We start from the raw sequence: 15,032 nt of genomic DNA, 5'->3' as shown, positions 1-15,032 counted from the left end.
GCACTGGAAGACTTGAGCTTTCAGGCACAAATTTGCATAGATCCAGAGCTTAGAGCCCCAGCTGAGATAAGGACCAAGCTATTTTTGCTCACTGGAGAGAAAGAACGAAGCCTCTCTTCTTCAGAATCCTCGAGTCAGAAAAACAAACAAACAAACGTGTATATTGTTACTCTTTACCTCAAAATATCTTCCTTTTTTTTTTTTTTTTTTTTGTGTGTGTGTGTGTGTGTGTGTTCACACTTTGCTGGCTGGCATCCTATTTTCTGCATAAATACAAACCTTGCTCACCTTCCCTACAAGACTTTGCTTAAGAAATAATTATATTCTACTATAAACTTCGGTGAAATCTCTTCAACTCTTTAAATATGCTGCTACTTTGTAGTCCATAAAATGAAAACAAAAATTTCCTTAGATGAACAAAATGTTAGGGTCTGTGACACAAATTCAACAGAAGATACACCAGCAGTAGCCATTTAAGAGGATATTTCAACCAAGTAACAGGGCAATGGTAAAGAAAATTCATCCTAGCCCCAGATTCCCAACTCCTCTCCATAAGACAACAGATGCATGCGTGTGACAATTTAAATCAGTGTTTCACAAAGGACTGCATCCTGTGTCAGATGCCCAGGTGGCAGCCATCAGCAATGGGATGAGCAGGTAACTCATCCACTGTATTATGCTGCACACGGATTTTGTTATCTGCATGTGATACTGCCAGCTGTGGGTTGAAAGAGATAGAATATATACTTGTTTATCCTATGTCTTATCTTGTAAAAAGTTGCATAAATCCTCTGTTCTGCAAAACACCTTGTAACCAAGAAAGATGTGCTCTGTGTGTACGATAGGTTTACTTTTCTATTTACATGCAAGGTAAGTACATGATTTCTACATTTTGGCTTTCTTTCTCTCAAAATCTAAGTTGATGATTATATCAGATACTTATCCTGAAAAGGTGGAAAATAAATAACTGTGCCCCATCTATAAAGTTCTTTATAGACTACCTTTGTTTTTCAGAAGTACTTTCACAGTACTGATATATTGCTTGTCTCCCTGAGCCACAATTTCATAAAAGTTCTTATTCTTAGGGAGGTGTCAAAGGTATTCTGCGTGATACAGTAGTGTTCAGAAGCTTTGTCTTGGTCCCTCTTCTAGACAATACAGCAATGCAGGCGTTTTCTCCTTGGGAGATTTGGGCTTGTTCTGGAAGCATCTCAGTATACCACACGTGTTCAAAAGCATCTGGTAAAATGCAGACTGACTGAAATATGGAATAAACATTCTGTTCAGTGGTGAGTATGTTCTTAAGGCAGTGATAAAGTTGCTTTCTTTGGCAAGGATGGCCATCATGTGGCATGTTCTCAGAACGTTGCATAGATCAGGCTATGACACCATGTCACTTGCAGGTACAAAAGAAGACTGGGGAAGGAAACGTTCATTTACTCCTCACGGTTTCTAGTCGCAGGCAGGATTCTGACTTGATCTGTCACTCTCTTCCTCTATGCATCAGTAGTCTTGTTATTTGTCAGTTGTTCCCTGTCAGCCATGTCATCTTGAGGGGGTCTAGCTCTGTCAAAGAAGCCACACTGCAGAAAACAATCAACAGAAACAAAGGTGTGTCATGATAAAAAAAACACAGGAAGTCTCAGCCACTGTTTCATACTTCGCTTGCTCAAGCTGAAAGGTAGGGTACAGTCTATGGCAACCTGATAGACTGTGAACTCGTTTGTTTCTATTCAAATCATTCCCTGTAAAAAATGAAAGTTTTAGGTGCAAGATGTTGAGTTCCAAAGAATAGCTTTGAAAATTCAAATTATATGAAAGCTGTCTTTGAAGGCAATGTAAAGGCTCGTTTGAATGCTGATACTGACTGACACTAATGAGGAAACTGTCAATTTCAGTTCAGCAAGGCACTCATTCAGAATACATATCAGAATAGACAAAATAATTATAGAATCATCGTAGAACCATAGAATGGGTTGGGTTGGAAGGGACCCTTAAGGATAATCGAGTTCCACCCAGCTGCCATGGGCAGGGACACCTCCCACCAGACCAGGTTGCCCAAAGCCCCATCCAGCCTGGCCTTGAACACCTGCAGGGATGGGGCATCCACAGCTTCTCTGGGCAGCCTGTGCCAGTGCCTCACCACCCTCTGAGTCAAGGATTTCTTCCTAATATTTAATCTAAATCTACCCTTTTTTAGTTTAAAGCCATTACCCTGTGTGCTATCCCTACATCCCCTGACAAGGAGTCCCTCCCCAGCTTCCCTGTAGGCCCCCTGTAGGTACTGGCAGGCCGCTGTAAGGTCTCCCCAGGGCCTTCTCTTCTCCAGGCTGAACAACCCCAGCTCCCTCAGCCTGTCTTCACAGGAGAGGCGCTCCAGCCTTCTGGTCACCCTCATGGACTTCCTCTGGACTCACTCTAACAGGTCCATGCCCTTCTTGTGCTGGGGGCCTCAGAGCTGAACGCAGCACTCCTGGTGGGGTCTCACAAGAGCAGAGCAGAGGGGCAGAATCCCCTCCCTCGCCCTGCTGCCCACGCTGCTTCTGATGCAGCCCAGGATACATTTACTTAATAATAACGATAACGATCATAGAAAATGTGTTCAGAAATGTGCACAGGACATTGTTGTAATCAAGACTAAAGATCACTAAAGATGAGTTTACTGTCACCTAACTGTAACTGCCTTAAAGTTAGCCTTCTGGTTGAAACTAGTTACATAGGCTTCACAAGAGGTCAAAGCAGAGTACTACCAAAAGGTGACTCCTCTCATCCTCACCTGTTCTAGAGATACTTCATTGCTGTTGTACTTAACAGACTACAAAGGGAATATGGACAGCTAGAATAGGCTGCATACTTAATCCACCACTTTTAGGCAGCTAAAAGAGGATGAACTATATCCTAACTTATGAAATTATTTTTTCTTTGACTGATAACTGAAAGGATGGCAAAAAGCTACATTGGCTCCCCGTAATGTAGCAGTTTTCAGTAACTTGCCTTAAAACTTGTGAAGGGAGAGTAACAACCAACACAGAACTAAAAACCTTAGAAAACTGAAAATATAGCATGCTAATATAAAAGGAAATCTAAAAATTAATTCTCAAAGCTGGGATTGTTGTTATATGCTAACAAAAACTGGAAATTCCTTAAGTATTCAGAGAAAACAAAGTTAGAGTCACTTCTTTATGAACCTAAACATCCTGAAAAAGAGGATCATAGGTCTTGGGAAAACAGCCAAACTCTGTATGCCCATTTATAACCACACTGTAATAATAAGGGAGGACTTTGAAAACATGTTCCCTACATAAAGGTCAGTGACACTAGCATGTCAGAAACGCCAAAATAAAGAAGACACATGTGTATTGTTGCTTTTCCTCCAAACCATTAAAGATCACAACCTCTTTTATTCCTTATCTGTGAGCATCTTCCAGTATTTTTCAGCTTTTTTTTTTCCTTAAGGCAACAGAAGTAGTAATAACACAACATACCTTCCATAAAGCTAGGGTCAACATAGCTAGTACCAGTAGTCCAAGAAGAATCGCTAGTATTATAACCCATAAAGGGATTACAAAGGAGACATTTGGAGTGGACCAAATGACCGATGTTCTGATCTGAAACGAAGAGAATACTTTAAATGAACAAAAAATAAGTAAAGCAAATCTGACAGTAGAATACACAGGTTATAAGCATTCACTTCAATAGCATTTTGCAGATTAGAAACACACGTTGCTTGGAATTTTCCCATGCTGGCTTCATTTACTGCAAGTTTCTTTTCTCTTGTTCATGATAGTTACTAGAAATGGGATTTGCACATCTACAAAAGCACTTGCCACCTCAGACGTAAGAAACATTTCCCCTTAATACAACGCAGCAAAAACGAAAAACAAAAAACCCTTCTGTACAGATAATTCAAGAAGTTTCAAGAAGAAAATTTCTCCTCACATGTATACTGGTACAGCCTGGGCCAGTGTAACTTACTTATATAAAAATATTCTGGAACAATGGTTGACTTCAGCCCAAACTCTTAATTCAAACCACAATAGATACCAGCTACATTATTATTACTCTAATTTCTGCTGACGAGCCTGTATACACTTTTTCTAGGACTTGTGTTTCAGCTAAGCAGTCCAAAAATGAAACTCAAGCAGAACGCATTGTCCTTGTGATACAGCCTCATGTCCTGTATGGCATTATGCTCCTTGAAAGGAGGCAAGCATACTGCCTGTTACGTAAATGGGAAGTAAGCATAAAACACTGTCATTGTCTGAGGCTCTATAAAGCAGCAGGTGTGTCTAACAATTTATGGAAGGTTTTAGTTGAATCAGCAAACTTCTCTCTTGAGACCTTCATGTTGACAAAGAGTAATAATAACCCCTCTTTATTTCTCTTTCTGGGGTCATCCATACAAGCAACCTCCTCCTTGCTCTCCCCTTTGTACCTTGTAGACAAATTTATCCTATGCTGTCCGACTCTGCTTGGAAGGATCCTCATCAATCTCATTTAATATTTGCTCTCTCCCTGCCATTCCCCAGTGAGAAGGAGTGAGTTTGAGCTTTTTGAGCTTTTCTTATCTCCTCAGACACAGTTATGTCCCTTTGTCTTTGTCTTTTTTTTTTTTTTGTCAAACTTTTGTCTTCTTTTTGTCTTAATTGTGAGGCTGGGAAGTTAAATTTCTTTGCGGTTTTCTGTTGGACCTCTGTCATTTACTCCTAGTCCCTCTTTAACAGGATAGGTATGTGGCAGATTGAAGTTATTTTATTCTTCATGACAAGGTGGCAAGTTTGCTTTGCAATCTGATTACACAAACTCTCAAATTATCTTCCTCTTCAGTGCTCAAGGTACAGCTAGGAAATCTGCTCTTCCTAATAGATTTCTTGGCTATTGCCCAGTCCCTGATCTGCACTAATTGCAAACTCTCTCTTTCTTTTTTTTTTTTTTTTTTTTTTTTTTTTTTTGCTATTAACTCAGTGGCTGATACACCTGCAATTCATGGAACAGTATGCTAAGTTTGAAGACTGGACATGACTTTGTAGTCTGGTTCCCAGTTAGTTCAGTTCTGTGTCTCTGTCACTTTTCTCCTTGAAGATGGCAAACTTCATCCTTTCCGCAACTTCTAGCCCTTTCCAATTTTACTGTTCCTCTTGATCTTTCCCAGACGTCTCATTCTGTCAGCGCCAGCAGACCTTTCATCCATGTTTACCTGGAAGACACTTTGTAATAGTCTTCTCCATGTACATCATCTGTGTAGCCAACTGTCCCTACTCTGACACAGTATTACCAAAACGGTAATAAAAAATGTAAATAGTTATTACTCTACAAGATTTAACATAAGGCAAGACATAAAGATAGCATATGCAAAGAATAAATATTAGTTAGCCAATTAGAGTAAGAGAAATTTATTTCAAGGCAAACAGAATTAGTTAAAAACCATGGAAACCCATGCCTGGGTCCCATCAGATATGTTGCTAGAGTAACTATGGCACTGCAAGGATACCACTCCCATCTCTCTGGGAGGTTTCTGAAGCACTGCAGAACTTTGTAGGCTCTCTGTGTCACTAGATTCAGCAATAGCAGCGCTTATTTAATAAGTATGTTTGAATGGCTTTCCTTGTGTCTCAGAGTGGCACTGCATCTGGCATTAAAATGCAAGGGCTGAGAAAATGAGAAAAAGGTCATCTGAACTGTCTGCAGAGACTCCTCCCAGAGAAAGGCCAGTTAAGGAAAAAGATGAATTAAAGCAAAAGGCTCATCTGGCAAGGGCAAGCAGAAGGGATGCGGACATGATGGGCTGCATGAAGCCTGTAGCAAGCAATGAGTTCAGCTGCCCAACGAAGAAAGTGTCTCCCTTCTACTGCTCAGAAATCCTCATGAACACTGAGGAAAGGGCTAGAAAGCTCTGGCAAAAATTCAAAGAGCACCATGACAGAGAAAACTGAGATTGACTGAAAAAAACACACAACACAATTCATTTATACTGCGTGCTTCCTCTGCTGGCAAAGTCTGTAGTACCACAAGCAAGAAATTACCTTAAAAAATATATGTATTATTTGAGAAGGATCTGAAGCTATGAACATACCTTACTTATGTAAGGTTTGAGCTTCCCTTCTGTGCTAACACTACCACGTAGCCAAGCATTTTGCTGTGGAAGAGGAAATTCAAGTGACACCCCAGTGACCGTGCCACTTGCAAGCAACAGCAGAAAGCCAACGCAAGCAGAGCTTTCTATCCTTTGAAATTTCATGAAATGATTTACTCTATTTTACAGTAAGATCAAATCCCAGGGAAGACCCATTTTCTTGCAAAAATTGGATGTAGTCATTTCTGGTATGGATAGCTTGAGCCAAATTCCCGAGTGGCATAACATGACTGAGGTTAATACAACAGGAAATGGAGTCAGCAGCGCTGCTCCAGGCCGGGCTGTGCAACATCAGCAAACTAGGACAAAAGGACTCCAGCAAGCTGCTGGCCAGCTGCGAATGGGTTGGTAGAAAGGCAGTCTAACGAAGTCACACATTCTGAATACAGAGATTATCCTACTTTTGTACAAAATATTTTTTGTTTACAGATTTGAGGTAGTATTTGACTGATCCACAGCTGCCTCCTTGAGCACAAGTCCACCTTCATCCACGCCAAGGCAACTCCTTCAGCAAGGAGGTGCTTTTAGACAAAGGTGAGCTAAGCTGCTCCTGGTGTTATCTAATGTCTGGATTGCTCATAAGGCTGCCTACTGATTGCACAGGAGCACAGAAATTAGACTCTAACTAATGTGCTTCAGCTCACTGTTCAAAATTAGGTGGGGTCAATCCAGGCCTCAAAACATGTTTGAGACCCCACTGAAATCAGTGGAAACAGAGAATCTCATTAGGGGCAGTGGATTTCATTCAGCTTTGGATAAAGCTGACAGGTAGTGTACGGAACTATGGGTGAGTACCCATGTAGCCATTCCATGTCTCCTTCGATGCACTGCTTCCTAGGTGTGTGCTGCAGTTGCCTGCTCTGTTTTCTTTCCTCTCAGGCTGTGAAGAAGACAATCTAGCTCTTCTTGTGACACCTATTAGAGAACATGTCAGCACAGATCCAGATAGGGACATCTGGGTTTTTCTGATGCCACGCTGTAAGCAACGGTGCAGCAGTGCTCAGCCTTGCTTGTACTGCGTGGGTTCATAATCCTCATCCCTATCTTTCTCCTCTTGTTCTGCCTTTACAGACAGTGGCATGCAATTCACAGTGTAATTTCATCTAGCTCAGTAGCTCAGCTGGAGCCTGACAAATGTTGAAATATAAACAAGAAACCTTAATCTTACAGAAGTGCAGGACATTGTGTATATAATCCCTAGATTATCAGCAATGAATATAACAGTAGAAATGGGCTCCATCCTGTACCAAGCAGAAAGTTGCTGCAAAGCTGCCTCAGCTCTGCTCTCTTGAAGCAGAAGTAAGACCAACAGCTAATTTGCCTGCTAAAATCTTAAAACAATCTTGTCTCACCCAGCCTTTCCCGCTTTGCTGTCTCAGGTTTCTGAAAACTAGGCAATGGTTGTGCTAAATACTTGAGATATATGGAGCAGCTATATGAGCAGAGGATTACACGCGGTCCCACTCCTGCCTGTGTGCACTGACAGTAGAGTTAGCGCCCCGGGGCTGCCTCCTTTTATACAAAGACTGGTGGAGCTGCTAACACAATTCCTGGTGAACAGCTTGGCACCGCAAGTCCTGAACACCCACAGAGCTGAGGCAGAAGCTGGAGGGGAAGAAAGAAACAAAGCATCCCTTCAGTTCTGCCTGCCTCATTTCACCGTTTCCACAGAAGACTGTCCCTCCTCGACCCCATGCTGTCCACAACACTTTTACATATGATTTTGATTTAAGACAAGTCTACATTATTCAGCTTGGATTTCTGTTCTTCATGTGGTAGGTTTAGTGCTGCAGGATCAGAGCCAGGGAATGTTTTGGGGGAGATTTATCTGTTTTCGTCTAAGGTGGCCAATATGAAGAAGTGGAATTTTTACGTGTTGCATGTTGGCACTGTCCTTTAGATGCATTTTGGCTTTTCTCTCTTCAGAGCTAGAAGACTTTCTTATATTGAATGCTGAAAACAGTGATTGCTTCTCTGTCAGACTGGTGAAAAGCACACCTTGCAGACATAAGACGGGATCCATCTGACTTCTGGCCTTTTGGGTGTGCAATGGGGTGACAAGGAATGCTGTCTGGCTCAAGCATGGAGGTGAAGGTGAAGCCAACCAGAGTTACAGACAGCGCTTTTCTTGCTATTGGAAATAAAATCCAAGCTGGTCTTAGAACAGATGTTGTCTGATAGTCTTAACTTCAGAATAACTACCGTGATTCCATGAAAGCATTTCTATAGGGGGGCTTTTATTTCTTTTTAATTTACCTTTTTATTATTTTTTCTGTGCCACACTAAAGCACATTGTGAGTTAGAAAAGAAATATTAGTTGTTTTTTTCTTTTTTTTTTTTTTTGACTTTGGTTTTAATACAGTTTGGATTTTGCTCCTAATTTTGGTGTTAGTCAGCATAGTTTCAAAATTGTCTTTGATTCCACTGGACAGCAGCACAACACAGAGAGAGGAATGTGTGGTAGGCTGCTGGTTCACCAGGAGGTCCTTTTGGATAGATAGGAATTAGGTTTTACTGTTGCAAACATCCTTCATCAACGGTCAGAATACAGTACCTGCTAATGAGCTTCTCACAAAGCTTTTTTTTTTTCCTTTTGTTCTTTAAAAGACACTCTTAAAAAATAATTTCTCCATAGTTTTATCTGCAATTTTAAGAAACAGTAGCTAAATTAATTATTCTAATGCAATCACTTTTACTGCTTATGATGGCCTTCTTCTAATCTTATTCATTTTATTGCAGTGACCATGAGACAGTAACTCTTTAGCACTCTATGTTCCCACCCAACCTCTGCAGAATGATGTTCTTGCATGCTCCGCAAAAAAGCTGAAAAACAGAATGTAAAAGCTCCCTTGAGCTTGGATTCATAATTAATATTGACATTTATGTTTACACTTTACAAATGTTTGTGCAAACACATTTCATATGGAATATAAGCACATTTAAAATAAAAGTATTCATCACCATATAATAGCTAAAAATGAGTTATAAGCCTGAGTATGAAAACAATTTTGTGCACTGTGGGACACTGCTCAAAAACTTTATACTAAAGGTATCCCCTCTGAAGACCCTACCAAACATTTAAGAAAAGCAATTGTATCTTGTTAAACTCCAAACGGGCTCAAGAACCAGAAATTAAAATAGAACAAACTACTGCTTATTCTAACTCTAGACTTTGCATAATAAAAAGTATCATTTCACCTTCCACATGAAATTCATCAAGTGTTGCATTATTATTTACCATAATAATATCTCTAAGAAAAAAAGACATTTTCTCTTGAATGATACAGCAGCTAGCTGATTTTGTTTTAAAACCCACTAAGTTCAAAGCTAATTTCTGTTCAATGCCATTTTCACTCTAACATTTTACTATAAAAGATTCAGAATTTATCATAACATTTATCATAACCTTTCACAGATCTATGTATCTTCTACCTCTGTTCAAGATACAGACCTTTATTCCATGGTGATGAAAATAAAGACCTCAGTGCTGCAAATATGTAAGCACATACATGACTCGGTATGTACCTGATGTGTATGGGATTACTTATACCATTAAAGTTAAATATATGTATCAGCCTGCATAACTGGAAACCAGTGCTGTGTGAGTTAAATGAAGGACATGTGCTCTGCTCTTTTCGAATATATTATCCTAACTGCACAAAATGTAAGGTGCTAGCTGATAATTAAGTACATACTGTTGACAATTGATTTTAAAATATTAAAATCTTTATTCCACTTTCCCCCTTGCACTCTCTAGAAAGAAAACTATAAACTTCCAAAATAAATCTTTGGAAACTTTTAAAACACAACCACTGATCTTTTTCAGAAGAAGCAAAAATATTAAGCATTGCCCAACTTCAAGCAAATATTTTCTTCTTGAGAGTGGAACATCAAAAGAGCTTGTGCATATAACACATCAAGCTGTAGAGCTGGCAAACATCCACTGCCATGTCCAGATATGAAACAACATAAAAGCGCTATCATTTTTCAACGTTTTACAGTTGCCATTACAGGCATTTTGCTGTAAATCATCTGCACCAAATAACAAGCATTATACTGGCTGGAGTAAGAGAATAAAATGCTTATCTGATCACTTGGTAGATCATCTGACACTCGTTGAGAACAGCAGGCTATCACCTGGGGTAAAGCACTTCAGTTCAGATGAAGGCACCACTATCAATAGAGATCTGCACAACATGTGTTTCTGGTATGGAACACATGCTGCAAGAAAATAAAAAGAGCCTGAATATATCTGTCAGCTTGGAGCCTTTGAACCTTTTTGGGTGAACACTGCATTAAGTATCAAATCTCTTTGGTGAAATCATGGCCCTCCTGGTATTAGAGGCTGAAGATCTGTCACTGAGCCTACAGGACCCGGATTTTACCTTGTGTCTTCCCAGTGCAAATATTAACCAGCCATTCAACCTGTGCTTGTTCAAAACAAAACTTTATAGCTTGTATCCTCTAACATACATTCAGTGTAAACTGTAAAGTGTATGATGTTGCTTTCAAAGGTAAGAAAATCTTCTGTTGCCTACTACTACATCCCAACAGACCAATATGATATATTTGCATCAGGATTTACCTTGAAGAAATTTGGATTGATCTTACCTTTAAAAAGAGCTGTGAATGATAAATCTTTAGAAAGATGAGAACAATAACCCTTCAAATTTCAGATGACTCATACTAAAATCAAATTTTGCACTCATATTTTATTCACTTCCAGCAGTAATGACAAAATAAGAGTGAATTTTAACCATGATATCAGACACCTAAAGAAGAAAATTCCTTTTAAGTTGCTCTCCAAACTCAACGCTTTGGCAACAGCAAACAAATCAAATTTTTGTTTCCAAGATTCATTTTTCATATAAGAACCCAGAGCCATACTAATCTCACTCTGAAAATAAGGCAAGTACTTTAGTATTCAGCTAACACATCCGTAGGGATTGCCAGACAATTTTATATCTCCTACCTGAAGAGATGGCAAAACCTAGGGAGGCATGCAGACTCTTCTGAAAATTAGGGTAAAGAAGAAAGTTTAATATAGATAAGAGAGAAGTTGCCATAGATAAACCATAAACTTGAGTAAGAGAACTGCCAACTGGGAGAGAGATGAGATCTCTAAACCTGACAGAAACTGGATTTTGCATGAAAAAATTCCTCTTTTTTTTTTTTTTTTTTAACTCCAGATGAGGTAATTAGATACTTGCTTTCATGATTTTGTTGTTTTCTTCTGGGTGAAAAATCCATCCAGTTTGCAATAAAACACTCTGCACATTAATGCAGCACACAGTTATTTAAAATGGAGTTAGTATTATATACCAGCAACTTCCACAGAATGCAATAAATGTATTTCCTTTAGGCATTACCTCAGGAATTTACACTAGAAACACAGGAAAGACTGATCTCAATATTTTCACCTATAAAAACTCTCACAGCCATGATCAGAATGACCAAATACATGTGCTTCACACAAAGATATAATTTTCAGTTACTTACTGCTATGCTTCCCCGGGGGAGCTTTGCTGGCTGCACTTTATAGGGCATGTTCTTAACTTCGAAGGACACGTTGGAAGAAAGAGTATAGGGATCGTTTTTTCTCTGAAATTATATAAAATGAAGAAATTATTAAAAACCATGTTTCTACTTAAAAGCATGATGAGAAATAAGCAGAGAAAAAATAGAGAGAGCTCATTTCCTAAGGCAAAGATGGTTTCTTTTGGTAAAGGGTCCATCAGTCCTGTGACCTGTATGTATCCACAAATAATAGAGCATAAAGCTGAAATACAAAGACTGCATGTTCAAAGCATGGAAGAAGGGTTAGATATGTAGAAGGGCACATGCAGTTGTTTCTCATATTTCTCACCGCAATAGGAGACTAGGGAGTTTGAAGGAGAGGAAGGTTTATGGAGTGTCTGTGTTTTAAAACCTTGCCTCTGCTCACAAAGCCCAACAAGAACCAGAGGTATCTTGAGATTTCCAGGCCCATGCTGAGACCAGGCTGGTACAGTTCTGTGATGGCATCAGAGGAATGGTTGTGAATTCCCATCAAAGAACTATAGGGACAAATATCTTTGCACTTTACTTAGGGTGTGATTGGCTTCCCATTGCAGTAGAGTTCATAAGAACCAGAACAACTCAACTTGATTTTTTACTACACAGTGCAACTGCAATAGGAATGTATCATAGCCACTGCTTAACAGGGTGCTAACAAAATATTTACATAGCTCTCATTAAACACTTCAGCATATCCAGAGATGTACAGAATAAACAAATGTAGCTCTGTCCATCCTCTGTCTTTCATTTAAACTTGCTAGTATTTATTAGAGATTCAATTACATTAGTTTAGATTCAATTAGGCAGTATTTTTTCTGGTTTAGAATGACTCAAAACTGTTATATCATACAGCTCATGCTGAGAGCTTCAGTTAGTGCTGTCACCTCATTAGGAAGCCATATAGGCACTGACACACTACATCTGACTGTCTGTCTGTCTCGTGCTGTTGTGGCCTCAACAGCAACCTCCATTCTGCGCAAACTGCCTTGAAATGGTAGTCAAGTGCGAATATGTCCCTTGGAAAAAAGACGCCTAAATCTGTAATGAATTGGTGTAAAACTTGACATTTGAAAGTGCACACTCTTTAGAAGAACCATAATGGTGGCAACATTTACTACAATGGATACACGTATTTTCCACAAACATACTTTGAATCCCGTTGAGATCCTGACATCATCAGTATCTAACTGGAACTAGCTTTGAAGGTTAGGTACACCAGGAATCGAGTAAATCACAGAATCATAGAATATCCCGAGTTGGAAGGGAGCCATAAGGATCATCAAGTCCAACTCCTGAATCTTTCAGTACACTTTGAGTTTGAGGTCTTTCCATTTCGCTGAATGTTATGTTGTCACAGAGAGAAGATCCTGCATGCTAACTACCTGTTTTCTTGTTTTTATCCCAAGGAAGGATGCCTAACTGGCTACCATGCTCTTCTGGAAGTCAAGAAACCTGCTTCTCATTCCAACTCTGCAACTGATTTTTCTGGGTAACATTACATGTGACTTATCTTGCATATCCCATGTCAAGTCAGGGTAATGATATGGATCTCCTTTAAAAGTGCATTGGTAAGCCCCGAAGAGAATGAAATAAGGCCTAGTAGTTATGACTAACATATTCCTTTGCATTAGACTCCTTGAGGTAAACAACTTTAGTCTTTTATATAAGAATATTTTTGAAACACTTAATCATTTCTGCTACCTGTCTCGATCCTTTTTGAAATATCAGAATTCAACACAATATTCCGCTGCTGATTTATGGAAAGGTAGGGCCTTGTAAGTGAAGCACTCCTCTGTTTTGGTACCAGCTGCTTACAGATTACATTGAATAACAGACGAACTGGGATGAATTTTAAACTATCCCAGTAACCTGAGCCAAATGTAAATTCTACCCTATCCATTTTGCAAAGCTCAGTTGCCTCCCCTGCCTCCCCATAATCTCCAAGCACTTATGAAATTTCTCCCATCTTCCAGGTTGACTAATGTGGAAGTACCAAAAGCCATTTGTCATTTTCTGAAGTCATATTTGTATTTAGTACCTAAAGAAACCCACAGTATTTCCTATTTTTATAATAATTCATATGAAATTCTTCTGTATGTTGCATTATATAGTGCTTTATTAATCATTAAAATTATTCTACCTGTCATAACAGTTTATTTTATCGACTGTAATTGTATCCAGTGCGTTTAGAAAGACCCTGTCATTTCCTAAATCCCCTTCTGCAAGACTTTCTCATTCCTTCTACTTCTGGCACATTTACGAGTTCTGTTCCATTGACAAGACTTAGTTCCTATGCGATTATCCAAAATCTTTTCCTCCCTGCTAAGTGTTGTTTTTCTCTGGAATTTCCAGTTGTACCAAAGGTATAAATCTTATCAGTCTAAGACACCTTTTCATCTGTTTTATGGAATAAAGACTGAGGTAAAAAAAGACCCCGTGACAATTTTGACCAGTGTTTTCAAAGTAAAAAGTTTTTTTTTTCTTATGTTTAAATGGCATTCCCCATATTTGACTTGTTCTGTCACTGAATATCACTGAGAAGAGCCTGGCTCTGTCTTCTTTACTTCCACCTATAACTGGCCAGCTCCTTTTGCACTTGTGGGTGCATCCCATCAGGTCACTTGGGCTTTTTGTATGTCCAATTTTTAAAAATATTCCCTAAACAGATGCTCTTCCACTGAGGGTAAATGTTCATTGCTGCAGGTTTTCCCTCTTGTTGCAGAGGCCTCGGATTACTGTATGTAGATTTTACTAGTAAGGAGGCATCAAGTAACTTGGCCTTCTGCACACTCCATTCAGCAGAAGGTCCATATTTTCCCCAGCCTTTCTTTTCTTCTGATGTACTTATACAAGCTGCCTTGATGCCCTGTAAGTACCTTGCTAGGCTCAGCTCCTGGTAGGCTTTTGCTTTCCTAACCGCTCAGAGAGCATCTCTATATTCCCCAGCCAAAACCTACTCCAGGTCAACTGACCCTGCTTCCACTCTTACAAGTTTCTTTTTTACACCTGAGTTTTACCAGGAACTCCTTGTTCATCCATGCAAACCTCCTGCCACCTTTGCTTGACTTCCCGCATGTCAGGGTGGACTGGTCTTGAACTTGGAGGAGGTGATCCTAGAGAATCAACTATCTCTCCAGGACTGCTCGTTTCTCTAGTATCATCTCCCACGGAGTTCTTCCAAGCTGATCCCTGAAAAGGCTGAAGTCCGCTCTCCTGAGGTCCAGGGCTGTAGTTCAGGTATTTGCCTTGTCCCTTCTGTTTTCTGTTTAAACAACGAACTTTCTCTTCAAGTATATGAGTGCTTACTGGTGACACGAAGCCAGCATATTTATTGCCTTCTGGA

At 39.6% G+C, this 15,032-nt stretch overlaps 1 protein-coding gene across 3 annotated transcripts in view; it reads right to left on the bottom strand.

Annotated features, from left to right (window-relative positions):
- Nucleotides 1-229: 229 nt before the first annotated feature.
- ITGA8 (integrin subunit alpha 8) overlaps nt 230-15,032 on the bottom strand; it is a 110,951-nt gene continuing 96,148 nt past the window's right edge. The window contains exons 28-31 of one of the 3 annotated variants that reach the window (XM_040549862.1): nt 11,633-11,734; nt 11,106-11,145; nt 3,486-3,608; nt 230-1,583 (exon numbers count right to left, since the gene is read on the bottom strand). In XM_040549862.1, coding sequence (XP_040405796.1) covers nt 1,570-1,583; nt 3,486-3,608; nt 11,106-11,145; nt 11,633-11,734 — 279 coding nt within the window. In that variant the 3' untranslated portion in view covers nt 230-1,569. Of the gene's footprint in view, nt 1,584-3,485; nt 3,609-3,633; nt 10,355-11,105; nt 11,146-11,632; nt 11,735-15,032 lie in introns of those variants that run through there. The other 2 variants (XM_040549861.1, XM_040549863.1) reach the window with 2 other exon arrangements.

This window comes from Cygnus olor, chromosome 2, assembly GCF_009769625.2.
Source record: "Cygnus olor isolate bCygOlo1 chromosome 2, bCygOlo1.pri.v2, whole genome shotgun sequence".
Lineage (NCBI taxonomy): Eukaryota > Metazoa > Chordata > Aves > Anseriformes > Anatidae > Cygnus > Cygnus olor.
This window is presented reverse-complemented; position numbering and strand designations above follow the sequence as displayed.